Source organism: Phalangium opilio, unplaced genomic scaffold (genome assembly GCF_054372755.1).
Source record: "Phalangium opilio isolate 3A_F unplaced genomic scaffold, DU_Popi_V2 ptg000031l_1, whole genome shotgun sequence".
Lineage (NCBI taxonomy): Eukaryota > Metazoa > Arthropoda > Arachnida > Opiliones > Phalangiidae > Phalangium > Phalangium opilio.
This window is the reverse complement of record NW_028324158.1, coordinates 4,343,663-4,360,303: the sequence shown is the minus strand read 5'-3', so window position 1 is coordinate 4,360,303 and position 16,641 is coordinate 4,343,663. Positions and strand designations below refer to the sequence as shown.

The following is a 16,641-nucleotide window of genomic DNA, read 5'->3' as shown; positions in this document are numbered from 1 at the left end:
ACATTCAATTCCCACTTGTCGGGTTGCCTATTTTCATAGAAATGTGTTACTTGTTATTATAAATATTTTTCCCTATTTTTTTGCACTGTAAATTAAAATTTTAATTGCAATACAATATGTCGTTTCAGTTTAGCCAGTGCTTATTTCTATTTTTAATGTCGCGAGAAAAAATGCTTTGACTTAATATCGAGTTAAAAATATAGTAAAATATTTTAATCGCTAGAAGGTTTGAATTATAAGCGTATCCGTATTTTGAATACTAGACTCGAACTAAAAGTTGCTAATTTGGTTATTCATCAGGCATCACTCCCCTTATGGAGTACTGGGATGTGAAAAACATGTAGTCGTTCAATGTAAGTGAAAATAAAGTGTCTGTACGAGTGAGTAGAATGAGCTAGAGGTTGTTAGAGTTGCATACTACCCGCTTTATGAACTCATTCCCTAAACAGACTATTTAATGAGGTCTCCGTAACAGCCGAGTCTACACTATTGGGGCTTGCCTGAGAAAACACAGAGAACTTGGTACGTTGTCTAATGGATTTGTTTTTGAATTTAGAAATGAATAACTAGATAGTTTAGGTTGGCAAATTTAACAAAAGTTTAATTAGCACGACGAAATAATTTTAGATATATATATCTATACCTATATAAATCAAAGTCCTGACTGACTGACTGACTGATAATCAACGCCCAGCCCAAACCGCTTGCCCTAGAAGGCTGAAAATTTGCAGGAACGTTACTCATAAGTAGTAGGCGCTTAACAAGAAAGATTTTTCCAATCCGCCGATATCTTAATAAATGGCGCCCAGAAATGTAAAACATCTTCTCTATGCAACAAAGTCCGCGCGTTTCAACAGATTTCACAAATATTTAATACACTGGTTTCCTTTAACCTATAGACGGGCTGAATGGTCTTTGGGGTTCGATTTGTTGCCATCTTTTTAAATGGCGGCCAGAAATTTAAAAACCCTTCTTTATGGAATGTCTGCGTGAAAAGTAATAAAAATGTCCCGACGGACTGGGGGCAACGCTGAGTGCCTTCACTCCTAGGGTGCTACAAAAATGTTAGTCATCAGTAAAATCAGAAGTAAGATAAGGGACTAGAAGTGAAGAGCTCTAGCATTGGTAATAGATCCTGGCACTAGTGAACAAATTTGAGGATTTTATGCCGCTTCCATCGCGCCTACACTAGAGAGAAAAAAATTGGCGGTTTCCAAAAACATTTCCTACCCCCTTCCCCTCAACCTGAAGCCGCGGAACACGGACGCGGTTGCTTGAATCTAGTTTGGCCGTCTACCGCCGCGAGCCTCTCACGTTTTGGAGGGAAAATTCAGAAACCGCTAGAAGAGGGCCAACTGTTGGTGTGTTCTCCAAAATATTCAATTTCTCCAAAAAAGAATTTGGTTAGCTCCATACTTCTAGTCCCTTATCTTACTTCTGGTAAAATCTAACCATTCTTTATAACATTTTGATGGAAGTTTTAATTACACGCGAGCTCCGCCATGGGTAACAGCTAGTACATTATGTAGTTTCAGTTTAGGTTATTAATTTTTTTAATTTCCTTGGGTTTTATTTCGTAACAGCATTTTGAACTTTGACTCCTCTAAACACGACACATACAGGTTTGTCAGTTGCCTTTTGTTATCTTCGCAAATATTAGCAACCTTTGAGCTCAAACATTTTTGAATAACGAACGCAATAAAAAGAAGGCTCGTCTATTCTTTCTTCACTTAACGTTGCGTGTAGTTCGCCACTTTAGACGAATAAAATGACTCAAAGTTGTTTTAGTACAGAGGTACATATTGTGGTCATTGTATCGATCCAACTTACGCTATTATTTCAAGTGAGTACAATTTCTCAGTAATTCTTTGACTTCCATCGAGGACAAGAAGTACTTAACAATAATTGTACAGAATTTCTAAATCTTTAATTCTAAGATAACCTTTTGCCAACGAGATGAACGCCGTCCATTGTACAATATAGCGCACATGGTCAACTCAATATCAGAGGTTGCGCATTACTTGGACAAGGGTGCAAATGCCATCGAATCGGACGTAACCTTCTTACCTAGTGGCGAAGCAAGATGGATTTATCACGGTTTTCCCTGCGATTGTTTCAGAATATGCGATCAGAGAGAGGACGTTGGAAACTTCCTAGACTACATAAGGGATATCACTGCGCCAGGTAGGTCTTCACGGGAGAGTTAAATGCAGGTTAAATGTTCTGCAAAGAAGTCGGCGGCCGTTGAATTTTTTTCGAAAAAGTCACTCAACCAAAGTTTGCAAAATACCGTTCAGTAGCCTAACATGACGTCACGTTTATCAACGGAGCTCAACGCGTTTGGTTTCCGTTGAGCATTACTGAAAGCAGCCAGGAATTCTTTCGTCGTTGTAAATCAGTTCCTCACATCCGGTTAATCCGTCTTGTGACTTGTTGTAAGCCTCCTCCAGAGGCTGCCCCGTTCTGGCGTTGCCACTCTCGAGCGGTCGACCTTAGTAAGAACGAAGGCGCTGTGACTGGCCCAATTGTATCGCCTGCCCGATAAGGCCGAATAACACAATACGAAAATACCTTGTAACGTTAGCACTATTTTCCCGGAAAGAAGGAGATATTTTCATTTTGCTTACCCCCTGTGGGTGGGGGTTGTGACGTCAATAACGACTTCTTCCTACAAAAAAAGAATTCAACGGCCCGCCGATTATTTTAAAGACCTTTTAAAAGATAGACCCTCGCAATATATGCCCTAGTTTGATTGATGTATGATTAAAAAGAAAATCCCGTAAATGGACCAAAATGCGTTAGATATAGCTAAAGTTGAAAGAAAACCAAATTCCTAACTGTTTGAACTAATTTCTAAAGTCTTTGAATCAACATTAGTAATGTTCCATTTCAAGACAACATTCACAACAAAGAAATGTTGTCTATTTTACTTATGGACCTATAAAATTGTGAAAATTGCCAATTCATGTATTTAGTTGTATGTTTACCTTTAACGAATGGTAACATTTTGGAGTAAACACGATGCAATTGGCAATTGAAGCAAATTTTACTTCAGTACTGTATTTGTATGTTTAACTATAAAATTGATTTTTCTTTTGCGAAATTGAATTTGAAGGTCACTCGAAATACCGGAAAGAGCTTGTCCTCCTCATGCTTGACTTAAAAGTATCCGATTTACCAGCGAGTTCAAAGTACAAAGCTGGAGAGAGCATTGGGGAAAAGCTACACAAACATCTATGGAATAATGGTAATAGCAGGAGTTTATTGTACATGTTATATTAGTTTGACACTTGTTACTACTAATACTAAGAATTCATCCTAAATGAGGTATGATCACATCAAGAAGCGATATCTAGTTTACTAGGGAGAACCTATAAGATGCCTAAGTATTCGCTCACCATAGTCCCAGTCACCCTTTCAAAATACAAGGGTGGACGTAAGAGGAGGCCGGGCTATTTTGCCTCTCCTCAGTCGGAAAATACGTAGTTTTCGTCATTCGCGTTGCGCTAACGTGAGTTTTCAAGAACAAATGAGATCCTGGTTGTAATTTAGAGGCGGGGACTAACTCCGGACCTACGTTTGGACTGAAGATGAAGCTAGAAATGTGGCGAATTTATACCTTCTCCCTAGATATCGCTTCTTGATTATATAATAATAATAATAATAATAATAATAATAATAGAAGCATGGTCCTGCCCTGAAATCATTTCTTGGTATTTTGAGTCAGCCTTGGTTGAGAAATTATCAAATGGCCATGAAAAATCATGTTCAAATTTAAACAACTATTGGTATTTCAGGTACAAATTTTGGTCAAGTCTATGTGGAACTTTCCATCGGCCACACTGACGATTATGAAGTAATTAAAGGAGCCCGAGAGAAGTTGACTCGGCTCGGCACATACTCGGGACAAGTGTACGACAGGACTATTGGTTGGGATGTGACTTTTAACGATAACGTCAGAGATATAATCGAGCTATGGGAAAAACATGACAATGTGCCCAATATTTGGCTGGCTGACGGGTTACCCAACTGCTATAGTTTATTCAATAACAATTTTAGGTTGAATAAGGCGATTAGTGAGAAGAAGAAAAATATCAGATACAGCAAAGTTTACGTTTGGACTATTGACTTGGGTTTCATTATAAAGGAACCTAATTTGAATTTTAAAATCATTATAATTAGTAGAAGAATCGACAAAAAGTCACTTAATTTTCTACTTCACCCTCCCTTTAACGAACGCGAAATACTAAACAAAGTCAATTGCTAGTACATGAACCAAATAATCAACTTTAACTTGTTTTTTCTTTAGCTTGGGAATAGATGCCATTATCACAAATCACCCGGAACGAGTCCTTAGCATCTTCAGTCAATTCGATAACTACAGAATGGCTACGAAAGAAGACTATCCATGGGAGGCAATTAACACTTATGTAAAGTCGAATACGAGAAATGAACCAGTGTTAGACTTGATTGTCAACTCCGTTGCTGAAAAAGCCGAATCATTCTGGGTATTTTTAGAAAGGCTACGGGACTAATTTAGAAAGCCGTCTCGTTTTTAATTAGATTAATTTGACAAGTATTCAGTTAATTCATTTATAGATATTTAGTATTAAATAAACAGAAGAAAATCTTACTTTTTAAAAGTCAAATGCAAGGTTTTTTCTTAAGGGTGCTTATGAATTTGCAGGTTCATACAACTTTTAGAATATCGATTTCATTGACTTCTCCAGGTCTTTTCTCCATATATTTCCTTGAAATTTTCAGGGTTTATATCTATATTTCACTGGAATTTCCAGGTTGTTTATCTATATATTTCGACCAAATTTCCAGATTGTTTATCCATATATTTCGACCAAATTTCCAGATTGTTTATCCATATATTTCGACCAAATTTCCAGATTGTTTATCCATATATTTCGACCAAATTTCCAGATTGTTTATCCATATATTTCGACCAAATTTCCAGATTGTTTATCCATATATTTCGACCAAATTTCCAGATTGTTTATCCATATATTTCGACCAAATTTCCAGGTTGTTTATCCATATATTTCGACCAAATTTCCAGATTGTTTATCCATATATTTCGACCAAATTTCCAGGTTGTTTATCCATATATTTCGACCAAATTTCCAGGTTGTTTATCCATATATTTCGACCAAATTTCCAGGTTGTTTATCCATATATTTCAACCAAATTTCCAGGTTGTTTATCCATATATTTCGACCAAATTTCCAGGTTGTTTATCCATATATTTCGACCAAATTTCCAGGTTGTTTATCCATATATTTCGACCAAATTTCCAGGTGGTTTATCCATATATTTCGACCAAATTTCCAGGTTGTTTATCCATATATTTCGACCAAATTTCCAGGTGGTTTATCCATATATTTCGACCAAATTTCCAGGTTGTTTATCCATATATTTCGACCAAATTTCCAGGTTGTTTATCCATATATTTCGACCAAATTTCCAGGTTGTTTATCCATATATTTCGACCAAATTTCCAGGTTGTTTATCCATATATTTCGACCAAATTTCCAGGTTGTTTATCCATATATTTCGACCAAATTTCCAGGTGGTTTATCCATATATTTCGACCAAATTTCCAGGTGGTTTATCCATATATTTCGACCAAATTTCCAGGTGGTTTATCCATATATTTCGACCAAATTTCCAGGTTGTTTATCCATATATTTCGACCAAATTTCCAGGTTGTTTATCCATATATTTCGACCAAATTTCCAGGTTGTTTATCCATATATTTCGACCAAATTTCCAGGTTGTTTATCCATATATTTCGACCAAATTTCCAGGTGGTTTATCCGTATATTTCGACCAAATTTCCAGGTGGTTTATCCATATATTTCGACCAAATTTCCAGGTTGTTTATCCATATATTTCGACCAAATTTCCAGGTTGTTTATCCATATATATCGACCAAATTTCCAGGTTGTTTATCCATATATTTCGACCAAATTTCCAGGTTGTTTATCCATATATTTCGACCAAATTTCCAGGTGGTTTATCCGTATATTTCGACCAATTTTCCAGGTGGTTTATCCATATATTTCGACCAAATTTCCAGGTTGTTTATCCATATATTTCGACCAAATTTCCAGGTTGTTTATCCATATATTTCGACCAAATTTCCAGGTTGTTTATCCATATATATCGACCAAATTTCCAGGTTGTTTATCCATATATTTCGACCAAATTTCCAGGTTGTTTATCCATATATTTCAACCAAATTTCCAGTTATTTTTCCATATATTTCAACCAAATTTCCAGTTATTTTTCCATATATTTCAATGTTATTTGCAGGTATTTTTCGCATATTTTCAGTGTTTTTTTGTTTGTGTAATAACTACGGGAGTGTTTTTTGTTCAAACATCTTAAACTTCACAAATGTACCAGAGTTTTCCGTGAAAATTAAGTCAACAATATACTTCCCTGACCTTTCCAGGCAATTTCTTCTGTCATGAAAAATGTAAAGAAAACCCACATTGCCACGCACTGATTTTCTCAAAACACAAATTAATGTTCATAGTGTTTTAAAATTCGTTTGGTAGAAATATTTGTATCAGGCCTTTACATCACATTCAACTGACATTTCTAGTTTCACATAAAATGTAAAGAACACTTCAGCCAGTTTCAATGAAAATATCCCCTTTTAGGAAACATATTTAAGGCATATGCAGTATCGCTTCGTTCATTACAAATGCATGTGCCTTAGAACGCGGATTCTAGCCTTCTTTATACCTACATTTCTTGAAAAATTCAGCAAAAACCGTTAAATAAAGCGGAATTGTTTTAAAAGTTCATATACATTTAACTCATATTTACATAATTATGATGAAACTTTTAAATGAAAATTTAAAAATTTCCCGTTTTTTGCAAATTTCGTGGTGTAACAGCCCGGAGTAAAAACTGATCGAGCTTAACTAATGCCAACGAATTTAATGCAAATCAAAGATACACGCATACATTGAAAATTTTCGAAGGATAATATATTATATTTTATTTTATTGAAATCAACACATCAACCATACTGAGAGCACAACAACATGGCTAGAATATTAGTATGTTCGCGGTTAATTATAATTCTTTTGATATTAATCGTTCAAAAATTGAAATCTTTTTCTAATTTTCGAACTATTGTCCATTTTCTCGATTATTTTTGAGAAGTTCATTATCAGAGATCCAAACAGAATGAATAAAGTTCCGACTACCGTCTGAACGGAGGGCATCTGTCCAAACACGACGACTTGCGAGATAAGAAAAGAAGGTATCATTACTGAAGAAGAAATGGCCGACACTGTACTTGGATTTTCCAATCTAACGGCTTCAACGCACGTGATTTGTACGAACAATGTAAAAATGGACATTACAAACAGCAATATTGGTTCCGATATAAATGGATTCTCAAAATAATCGCATTTGGGCATGCGAGGAACTCCAAAACCATTTTCCAATTCACTTACACTTAACATATAGACGCTGCGAAGCGCGGACACGTAAAAGACGACCAAAGTCGATGGTATTTCCAAGTTGGTGAGTTTCTTCAAGACCACATCGCCAAGCGCGTTGATAATCGTGGCTAACATAACCGACGCTAAACCGAACGCCCTATCAACATCCTCGATATTTAACAACCACAAACGTGAAATCATTAGAAATCCAACCAAGTTAGCGACGAAACAAATGTAAATGGCGTTATTGAAACGGTACTTCAAAAATATTTTGGAAGAGATTGCCATTAACGCCGGGCTCGTGAAGTACAAGGCGCTCGATTCGGCAATGGGTAACGACTTGGTTGCAAAGACGCGAAAGTAGAATCTAGATGACGCGAAAATACTGCGAATTATCAACAAAATTACGAACTTGAAGAAAACAAATTCAGTCCCGTTTGCAATAAGAAACGGTAGAACTGTTATAGTTTCGATGACCGTTTGGTAGAAGTTCACTTCCGCCGTGCTATACTGTTGCAAGTACTTAGCTATAATTTGTACAATCACTTGCAGAAGGCCGAAAATGGCTGCTACTATTAATCCCATGAACCGGAATCCCTCCATCGATTTACCGTTATGATCTTTGGCGGTCGCCATTTTAAAATGAACGGTCTGCGTAGAAATAATATGCTCTTTAAGATATGTGTGAAACTGTTGTTCGAATTCTTCCCCAGTACAGTGCGATTCGTTACTTGTTACCGATGAAACGGTTGATGGAAATCGGGTTTGGTATTAACGACGTCACAATCCAATGTAAAAGCACCTTTTGTTATTAGCACTTGTTTAGTTAAGTATTTATTTTACAAACATAACAGAACGCGTCGCACAGACCGAACAGTTCGCGTCGTAAAGAACGATCAGTGTAGTGTGTAGCAGCCTAATACATGTATACCTTTACATTTGTTTAGTAGCGTTTTTCTCTCTTTCTTTTTTTTTTTTGTTCTTTTTGCTAGCTGATGTATAATCCGAGGGGTTCGTTATTCGTTCGACGGAAAACCTTTGGCCAAGGATAAATTCCAAATCTGACCACAAATACAATTTTCGAGTAATGTGATTATGAAATCTGACACAACTTTCATGGTGTGATTTCGAATTCCGTCAAAATGAACTTTGAAATCCCCTAAGCTTCATGCAACCGTCCGGTCTCTTTATATTATCACAAAAATTAAGATGCAGATTTTATGAGACTATCGAGTTAAAATTATCTTGTATTTAGATTTTGTGTTTTTCGTTCTTATCATCTGTATTTGTATAGTTCATGTAGCAGTTGAATATGGTGTTAATTTCATACAGTTTTATAACATCATCGGCCCTGAAATACTACAATTTGCATATTTCTATTTAATCATTCAATAAAAAAATATCAGTTTCGACGAACACAATTATTTTGGCAAAATTCATCACAAGTGACCCAGTCAACATAAAAAACCAAGAACGGTTAAAACAAATATTTTTAGTGGTGTTAGGAGTCTAAAACCGTCGGCAACATAATACACGCTTTAATAGCAGACATGGCAGTTTCGAATTTGATCCCCATTGCTTGTAATCATTGTTACAAATTTCTAATAGCGAGAACAGAACAATCCTAAGAGTAGTAATAGTATCGGGAGAATGGCTTTGTTTGTAAAATGTCCCTAGTAAGTGACACATAAACACACGTGAGGTTACCCTACAGGTCAAATATTAAGTTCGGTAACAGGAATACATGCATTTAATAGGAACCAATGTGCACCCATTTCCTCAACGCAGCTTGGCGAATCTTGCGAGAAGAGCTAGAGTAATGATTAAGAATAAAGAATTTTGCAATCTCGTGAATAATTCATCTTGCTGCCCGTTGCACCTTCAGTTTGCACCCGACGTCTTGCTGCTACCAACCAATGAAATGACAGAAGTAGAATTATGACGCGTGACGAACAGTTTCTTAAGCGCGGCTCACAAAACCAGCACATATGAACATGGGATATATGTGGGAACAATGATTCTGTATTTCTGCCGATACTAGTAACATGTACGAGTAATTTACTCCAAACACAACGGTTTGTTATTTTTTGGTTGAAGTTCGGCAAGGGTTAAAGCCTGTTAAAATGTGTACTTTAACTTCAATACCATACCAACAGGACAACTCACCATCAGGCATGGTATTAGACTTAAGCAACGAAATTACTTTAAATTGTTCAAACTCAGCCAGCGAAGCTTGAACCTCGTCTCGTGGGCCACCCACGGTACACCACTTAATAGTGTCCCTTCCCGAGTTTCCGTTCAACATCAACCGACTTACTTGTCTATGCATTGCTAAGACGTAGCTTTTGCTTGCGCAAATCAGGGTTCTAACATTAGACCGCCTTACCTTCCCCTAGTTCTTCCTTGATTTTCTTACCACCTATCGTGTGCCATACTAAAGAGTACTCCAAATCCAAAGGCAAACCTTTCACGCCGGTAGTGTCTAATATAATTTAATACCATGGGTTGGGTGAGAGGGATTATAGGCGGCAGGTAGACAGACTAATCAACTCTAGATCCTCGATAAACATGTAAACATAATGGTAGATAATAAATTTATATTGATAGATATAGTTCAAGTTCTAACTTGTTCATTCTCTGGGTAATCTGCATAACTTTCAGTTACTTTTATTTCAATTTGACCTATTTAAACTAACAATTCATACAGTAATTAAAAATAATCTTCAGGTAATTCGATATTAGCCACGAAATAGATTTTTCCCATCAACGGTTAGGTTGAGCCCCAACATTAATATTTCGATATTTGGTTTTATCTAAACGAAGCTTCATTAATTACGGTTTTTATTTTAACAGAAATAAAACTGCATGAATACACTCAGTAGGCCATTTAGGGCTGGTTTTGTAAATGTAAAGGTTAAGGCCCAGCGCTCTTGAAACATACGGTACTTCATAACTTGCAACCCGCTGGTATTTTTATGCTTAAGTACCTCTGGGCGTTAATTGTATCTTATAAGGAGCAAAATCTTATGCCAAAGATAAATACACTTTAAGGAAAGACCACTTATCCCCTACGAGATCGGGTTGCTTATGTACCAATTGGCACTATGGATCATCTCATATATTTGGTTCCATTTTCCATATTCAAAACCAGGGAGTCCTTAATTAAAAATTCGTTGGTGCCTTGTCTGGCCTCGAGTAATGCTTACACCTAAAACGTTTGTACGTGGTCTTCAGAGTTAAAACTAACTCATACTACCGTATCTTATCCATGAATATTCAGCCAGTCAAACAAAGGAAATTATCCTGAGTTTCAGAGAATTATTGCAAGTAATTATTTGTCACTAATTAAGGCGACCAGGACTAAAGCTGAACTGTTCGTTTATTGCTTACAAAGCTAATTAGTAATCGCCCCACCTGGGCATAACACGTTCCATACCCTCTTGTCAGATCGCTTTAATTCGAAATTAATTACTTTCCATGTAAACTATAACCACTGTCGAAAAAACATGGCTTAGAAAATAAATTAAGAACAAAACGGGATATGAAGGTTTAGGCTAAGAAGTAAATAAAAAATTGTGTCATATCTAATGATAGACATACTAAAACCGGCCCTCCTCACTACCCATGTGTGCACCAAAGTTCACATGAACTCAATGATAACGAAGCAATCCAAGGGTAACCAAAGGACGTATCATTGGCGCCGACCTTAACTAATGGCAATGAAAAAACTAAACCCTTAACGAAACAATGACAATTCTACTAGTTTTCATACTTTAAGGTGGCTGTACTCTTACCAAAATGAGAGTCTTATTTTAGTATAAAGTAAGGCAAAAATAAGGATCAAGGATATTTGGGTACCAAACTTGTCTCAAAAATTGTTAAAAAATATAATGGTTTCATATTGGACTCCTTTGAGACTAAATTTAGTCTTACATAAAAGGGCTCAGTTTTAGAGACTGTAAAAGGATTGCATCTAGACTTGATTGAGAACACAAATCTGCGACTTATTATAGGGCTCCTATAAGACACATTTTAATCTCACCAAATTAGGCTTAGTTTTTGAGATTGGAAAGAGATTCTTTCTACACTTGATTGAGAACACAAATAGGCGACTTATTATAGGACTCCTATAAGACACATTTTAATCTCACTAAATAGGGCTTAGTTTTTGAGATTGGAAAACGATTCTTTCTAGACTTGATTGAGAACACAAATCTGCGACTTATTATAGGACTCCTATAAGACACATTTTAATCTCACCAAATAAGGCTTAGTTTTTGAGATTGGAAAGCGATTCTTTCTAGACTTGATTGAGAACACAAATCTGCGACTTATTATAGGACTCCTATAAGACACATTTTAATCTCACCAAATAAGGCTTAGTTTTTGAGATTGGAAAGCGATTCTTTCTAGACTTGATTGAGAACACAAATCTGCGACTTATTATAGGACTCCTATAAGACACATTTTAATCTCACCAAATAAGGCTTAGTTTTTGAGATTGGAAAGCGATTCTTTCTAGACTTGATTGAGAACACAAATCTGCGACTTATTATAGGACTCCTATAAGACACATTTTAATCTCACCAAATAAGGCTTAGTTTTTGAGATTGGAAAGCGATTCTTTCTAGACTTGATTGAGAACACAAATCTGCGACTTATTGTAGGACTCCTATGAGACACAATTTAATCTCACTAAATAGGGCTTAGTTTTTGAGATTGGAAAACGATTCTATCTAGACGTGATTGAGAACACAAATCTGCGACTTATTATAGGACTCCTATAAGACACATTTCAATCTCACCAAATAAGGCTTAGTTTTTGAGATTGGAAAGCGATTCTTTCTAGGCTTGATTGAGAACACAAATCTGCGACTTATTGTAGGACTCCTATGAGACACATTTTAATCTCACTAAATAAGGCTTAGTTTTTGAGATTGGTAAGCGATTCTTTCTACACTCTAAGAAATGGAAGTGTTAAAAAAGTGTTAAAATGGTGTAAACACCGTAAAAACACCCAAAAGAGAGTTTTATTACGTTGAGTTTTTAGGGGCCAATTTAAAGTGTAAATTCGGTGTAAAATAACACCATTAAAACACCGTTTTGAAATTAAACATGTAAAATTATAGTATACTGCGGGGTTTTTAAAAAAGGTCTTTCATTTTCATTAATGTTTTAACATTAAAGTCAATCCGAACAGTAAAAAATTATTGAAAACCTTAATTTTTAAACGGTTTTTTTAAAGATGATATTCATGAAAGAATATATTTTTATCCATTAAATAAAATTAACAAGGAAATTCTTAATCCAACGGTATTGTACATTCATAAAGCACTGCTAAACGTGTTAGGTGACACTCTTAAAAGCGTTATGCGACACTCTCGCAGTGGCGTCGCTAGGCCTTTTATGGGGGCTATAGCGCCCCCAAATTTAAAAGTTAGCCCCCTCAAAATAATCCGTAAACTATACCAAAAAATTGCTCGTAGCCCCCTAAAATTCTTTAACAATATAGTGTAAATAAATTATAATGAAAAGTTCGTTAAGGTTCATCTTTGTAGAGATGAATTTCAATATCAAACAGTAGTGGGGACTAAAAGCAAACGAAAACTAAACTTAAAAAAGGCGAGCGAAATTCTTTCATCTACAATTGTCTCATAGTCAATAACTCGGTTCCGTACTCTTTATCATAAAAGTTTGTATATCTTTAATATACGAATAATTAGATTAAGCCCCCCAAATTTCAAGACTAGGAACGCTATTGCACTCTTGAAAGTGTTACGCGATACTCTTAAAAGTATTGTGTGACACTAAAAAAACGAGACTAGGTTAGGTACTGGCCTCACAGTAGGGCGACTATTATTATTATTGTTACAATTGGGGAGAGGGGGGCTCACATCCTTGCACCAATGTCAGAGGCATATTGTGCACCCACATATTCAGGCCTTGAAGAGACCTGTGGCCACACAGTAAAAAAAGAACAATCGAAATTGAATGTTTCAGCGTTCAATACCTTGCCACTGTGGTGGTACGCATTAGCAATCAAATATGAACGTATAAAGTGGTATTCAATTGTACACGTTAACGAAATGTTCATATTTGAACGCTTATATTGATATTCAAAAATTCACGCTAATAAAGCATTCGGATTAGGTCATTTTGTCATTCAAATCTGATTGCACAGCATTTAAACAAGAGCGTTTTGGCGTTCAAACGAGAACCTATTTGGCGTTCAAATGTAAGCGATTTTGGCGTTCAAATGTAAGCGATTTTGGCGTTCAAATGTAAGCGATTTTGGCGTTCAAATGTAAGCGATTTTGGCGTTCAAATGTAAGCGATTTTGGCGTTCAAATGTAAGCGATTTTGGCGTTCAAATGTAAGCGATTTTGGCGTTCAAATGTAAGCGATTTTGGCGTTCAAATGTAAGCGATTTTGGCGTTCAAATGTAAGCGATTTTGGCGTTCAAATGTAAGCGATTTTGGCGTTCAAATGTAAGCGATTTTGGCGTTCAAATGTAAGCGATTTTGGCGTTCAAATGTAAGCGATTTTGGCGTTCAAATGTAAGCGATTTTGGCGTTCAAATGTAAGCGATTTTGGCGTTCAAATGTAAGCGATTTTGGCGTTCAAATGTAAGCGATTTTGGCGTTCAAATGTAAGCAATTTTGGCGTTCAAATGTAAGCAATTTTGGCGTTCAAATGTAAGCAATTTTGGCGTTAAAATGTAAGCAATTTTGGCGTTAAAATGTAAGCAATTTTGGCGTTAAAATGTAAGCAATTTTGGCGTTAAAATGTAAGCAATTTTGGCGTTAAAATGTAAGCAATTTTGGCGTTCAAACGAGAACGATTTTGGCGCTCAAACGAGAACGATTTTGGCGCTCAAACGAGAACGATTTTAACAGTCATACGAGACCGTTTTTGCATTTAAATAGGATTCATTAACAATCAAACGAGATTGCTTTTGGCGTTCATACGTAACTGTTTGGCTTTATTATAGGATTGGATTAACATTCAAACGGGAACGATATTGGTATACTTCAAGATCATTATTGTGATCAATTCAAGCCATTTACGAACATTATTTTCAAGTATAATACCCGAATAGAAGCCTCTATTCACTAAATTTACCTCATATTAGTACCCTATTTACAGCTTATCAAGTTTATTTGCCTATGGTAATTAACCGCTTTCCTCCCACACGACCAAAGTTCCATTCGGCCGAAAAACACCGCAAATTGTCCGATTCATCAAATGGGACAAAAATTTTGGCTTAAATGTTCCTGGTGAAACTAAAAATAATAATTCCCGGGAACCCAGAGATTCTAACTTACCGTGTTAAGATCCAATTACCCCATAACGATTGAGTGGCTAGGTAAAATGAGCACTAAATCCAAGTATTTTGTAAAATATTAAGCAAAATTTATAGTTTACAAGAAGAAAATATTTTCAAATTGAAGAAACGTACCTTTTCTAATAAATTGATTGATATTTATTGTTATTGTTATTGTTAAGTAATATTCATTACGTAACACTGCAAACAGGTTTGAACATAGAACGAGTACTGTATAAATTAATTAAGCAATATAGGGCCTATAAAAAAGACAGTAAAAAATTTTTTTTTCTAAAGGCTGCCGACAATAAAAAGTTTCTTATTATAGACAAAACAAGTTGGGAAAACAAAATCTTACCTCTCCGAGTCTAGAGGACTACTTATCTTGATATGGAACTATTTCTCTTTTTCTTTGATGAGCAAATGCAGAAGTTAAAATTTACGAGTTATTAAAGCAGTATTCAATGCTTTGCGAATGGACATTAAAGCAGACAACATTTTTCATTCAATAAGGATGAAAATCAGTTATTGGGGAAAAATCAGGAAATGATGAGAATAAAATTAGGAGGGATATAATCTTTATGTGTTTGTAAAGGCCCAATTGTGTACGCCGAAAGTGTATACCCTTTATGATCAAAGTAACATTCACATCTGGATTATTGTTAAACACCATCATAGAGACTATAAACCCCAAGGAGAGGCAGATCCCCCGCTCTACAAGCGCAAATAATGATGTTGCTCCTAAATTGGTACATGAGAACTTCCGTCCCGTTTAATTTAGCTTAGCGGAAGTTGCCCTGTACCGTGAAAAAGGGGCAACAAGTTGAGGCATTCCTTCCACTACTTGGGGTTTATAGTCTCTATGACACCATCCTCTCGTTTCACCTCAACGATATTCTTAGTAGCTATAAACCGATTACGACCAGATCTTTCATTGATCTGATGACCACCACGATGCTATCTTCTATTATAAAATCTAAACCCAATTATATAAATGTGTATTTAACTTTCGGCTCACTCTGAACCGTTAATGTCTCTTCATTACAGACACGATTATTAAAAGAAATATTTTATTTCACCTCGGACCTCAATTGTCTACTCTTTCGTTCACTAGGATTTTTATGGATAATAATTGATTTTCCCGACAGAGTAAGCCTTAGCATTCTTCTTCTAATTACTTTAGCAAGCTTTATTCTATATACAGATGAAGTATCGCTATAGTTAAATATAAACAGCCATTTCAAATAATAATATTAAAAAATGTCTTTGGAATATCAAAATGAAACACAGCTTTAAAGCTACAAAAGTACTAAAGGCATCGTAATTACGAAAAATATTTCCACATATTCACTTTATATTCTGGAAAAAGGGAATAGAAAAGTTTTTGTAGTATTTCTTTACACATCAACACAAGGCGAACTACTACCGCAGCACTCCAGTGTAACAACGGACGGACACACACAGACAATCACATTTCATAAACAGAAAATCGAATGATGGTGATGAAAAATTCGCAAAATATTATGTTCTCTAACATCAAAATATAATAAATATAACTTTTTGAATTTTAATATTAAAATTTTGATTAAATAAACCTGAATTTATACCATTGTAAATAATACACCAAAAAAACCCGCCATGAAACTCTCCCGTGCACGCCCAGAAAGGTCTCATTTGACTAGAAAAAGGCTCCCGAGTGACCGCTCATAACGCTCTCGTTAAAAAGCCAAAAACGCCCTCATTTGAACAACAAAAACAGTCATGTTTGAACGCCCATAATTCTCTTGCTTTAAAGCCAAAAACACTCCTGTTAGAACGACAAAAACAATCTCTTTTGAACGCCAA

The 16,641-nt window shown here is 35.7% G+C and overlaps 2 protein-coding genes across 2 annotated transcripts; one reads left to right on the top strand and one right to left on the bottom strand.

Moving 5' to 3' along the window:
- Positions 1–1,768: 1,768 nt before the first annotated feature.
- Positions 1,769–4,535, top strand: LOC149690127 (dermonecrotic toxin Hl-PLD1-like). The gene is made up of 4 exons (XM_089870481.1): positions 1,769–1,843; positions 1,938–2,184; positions 3,116–3,281; positions 4,310–4,535. The coding sequence occupies exons 1-4, from the start codon at positions 1,769–1,771 to the stop codon at positions 4,533–4,535; spliced, it is 714 nt and encodes a 237-aa protein (XP_089726607.1).
- A 2,580-nt stretch (positions 4,536–7,115) lies between these two features.
- Positions 7,116–8,108, bottom strand: LOC149690126 (uncharacterized). Its single transcript, XM_089870480.1, has one exon. The coding sequence runs from the start codon at positions 8,106–8,108 to the stop codon at positions 7,116–7,118; it is 993 nt and encodes a 330-aa protein (XP_089726606.1).
- Positions 8,109–16,641: the final 8,533 nt, after the last annotated feature.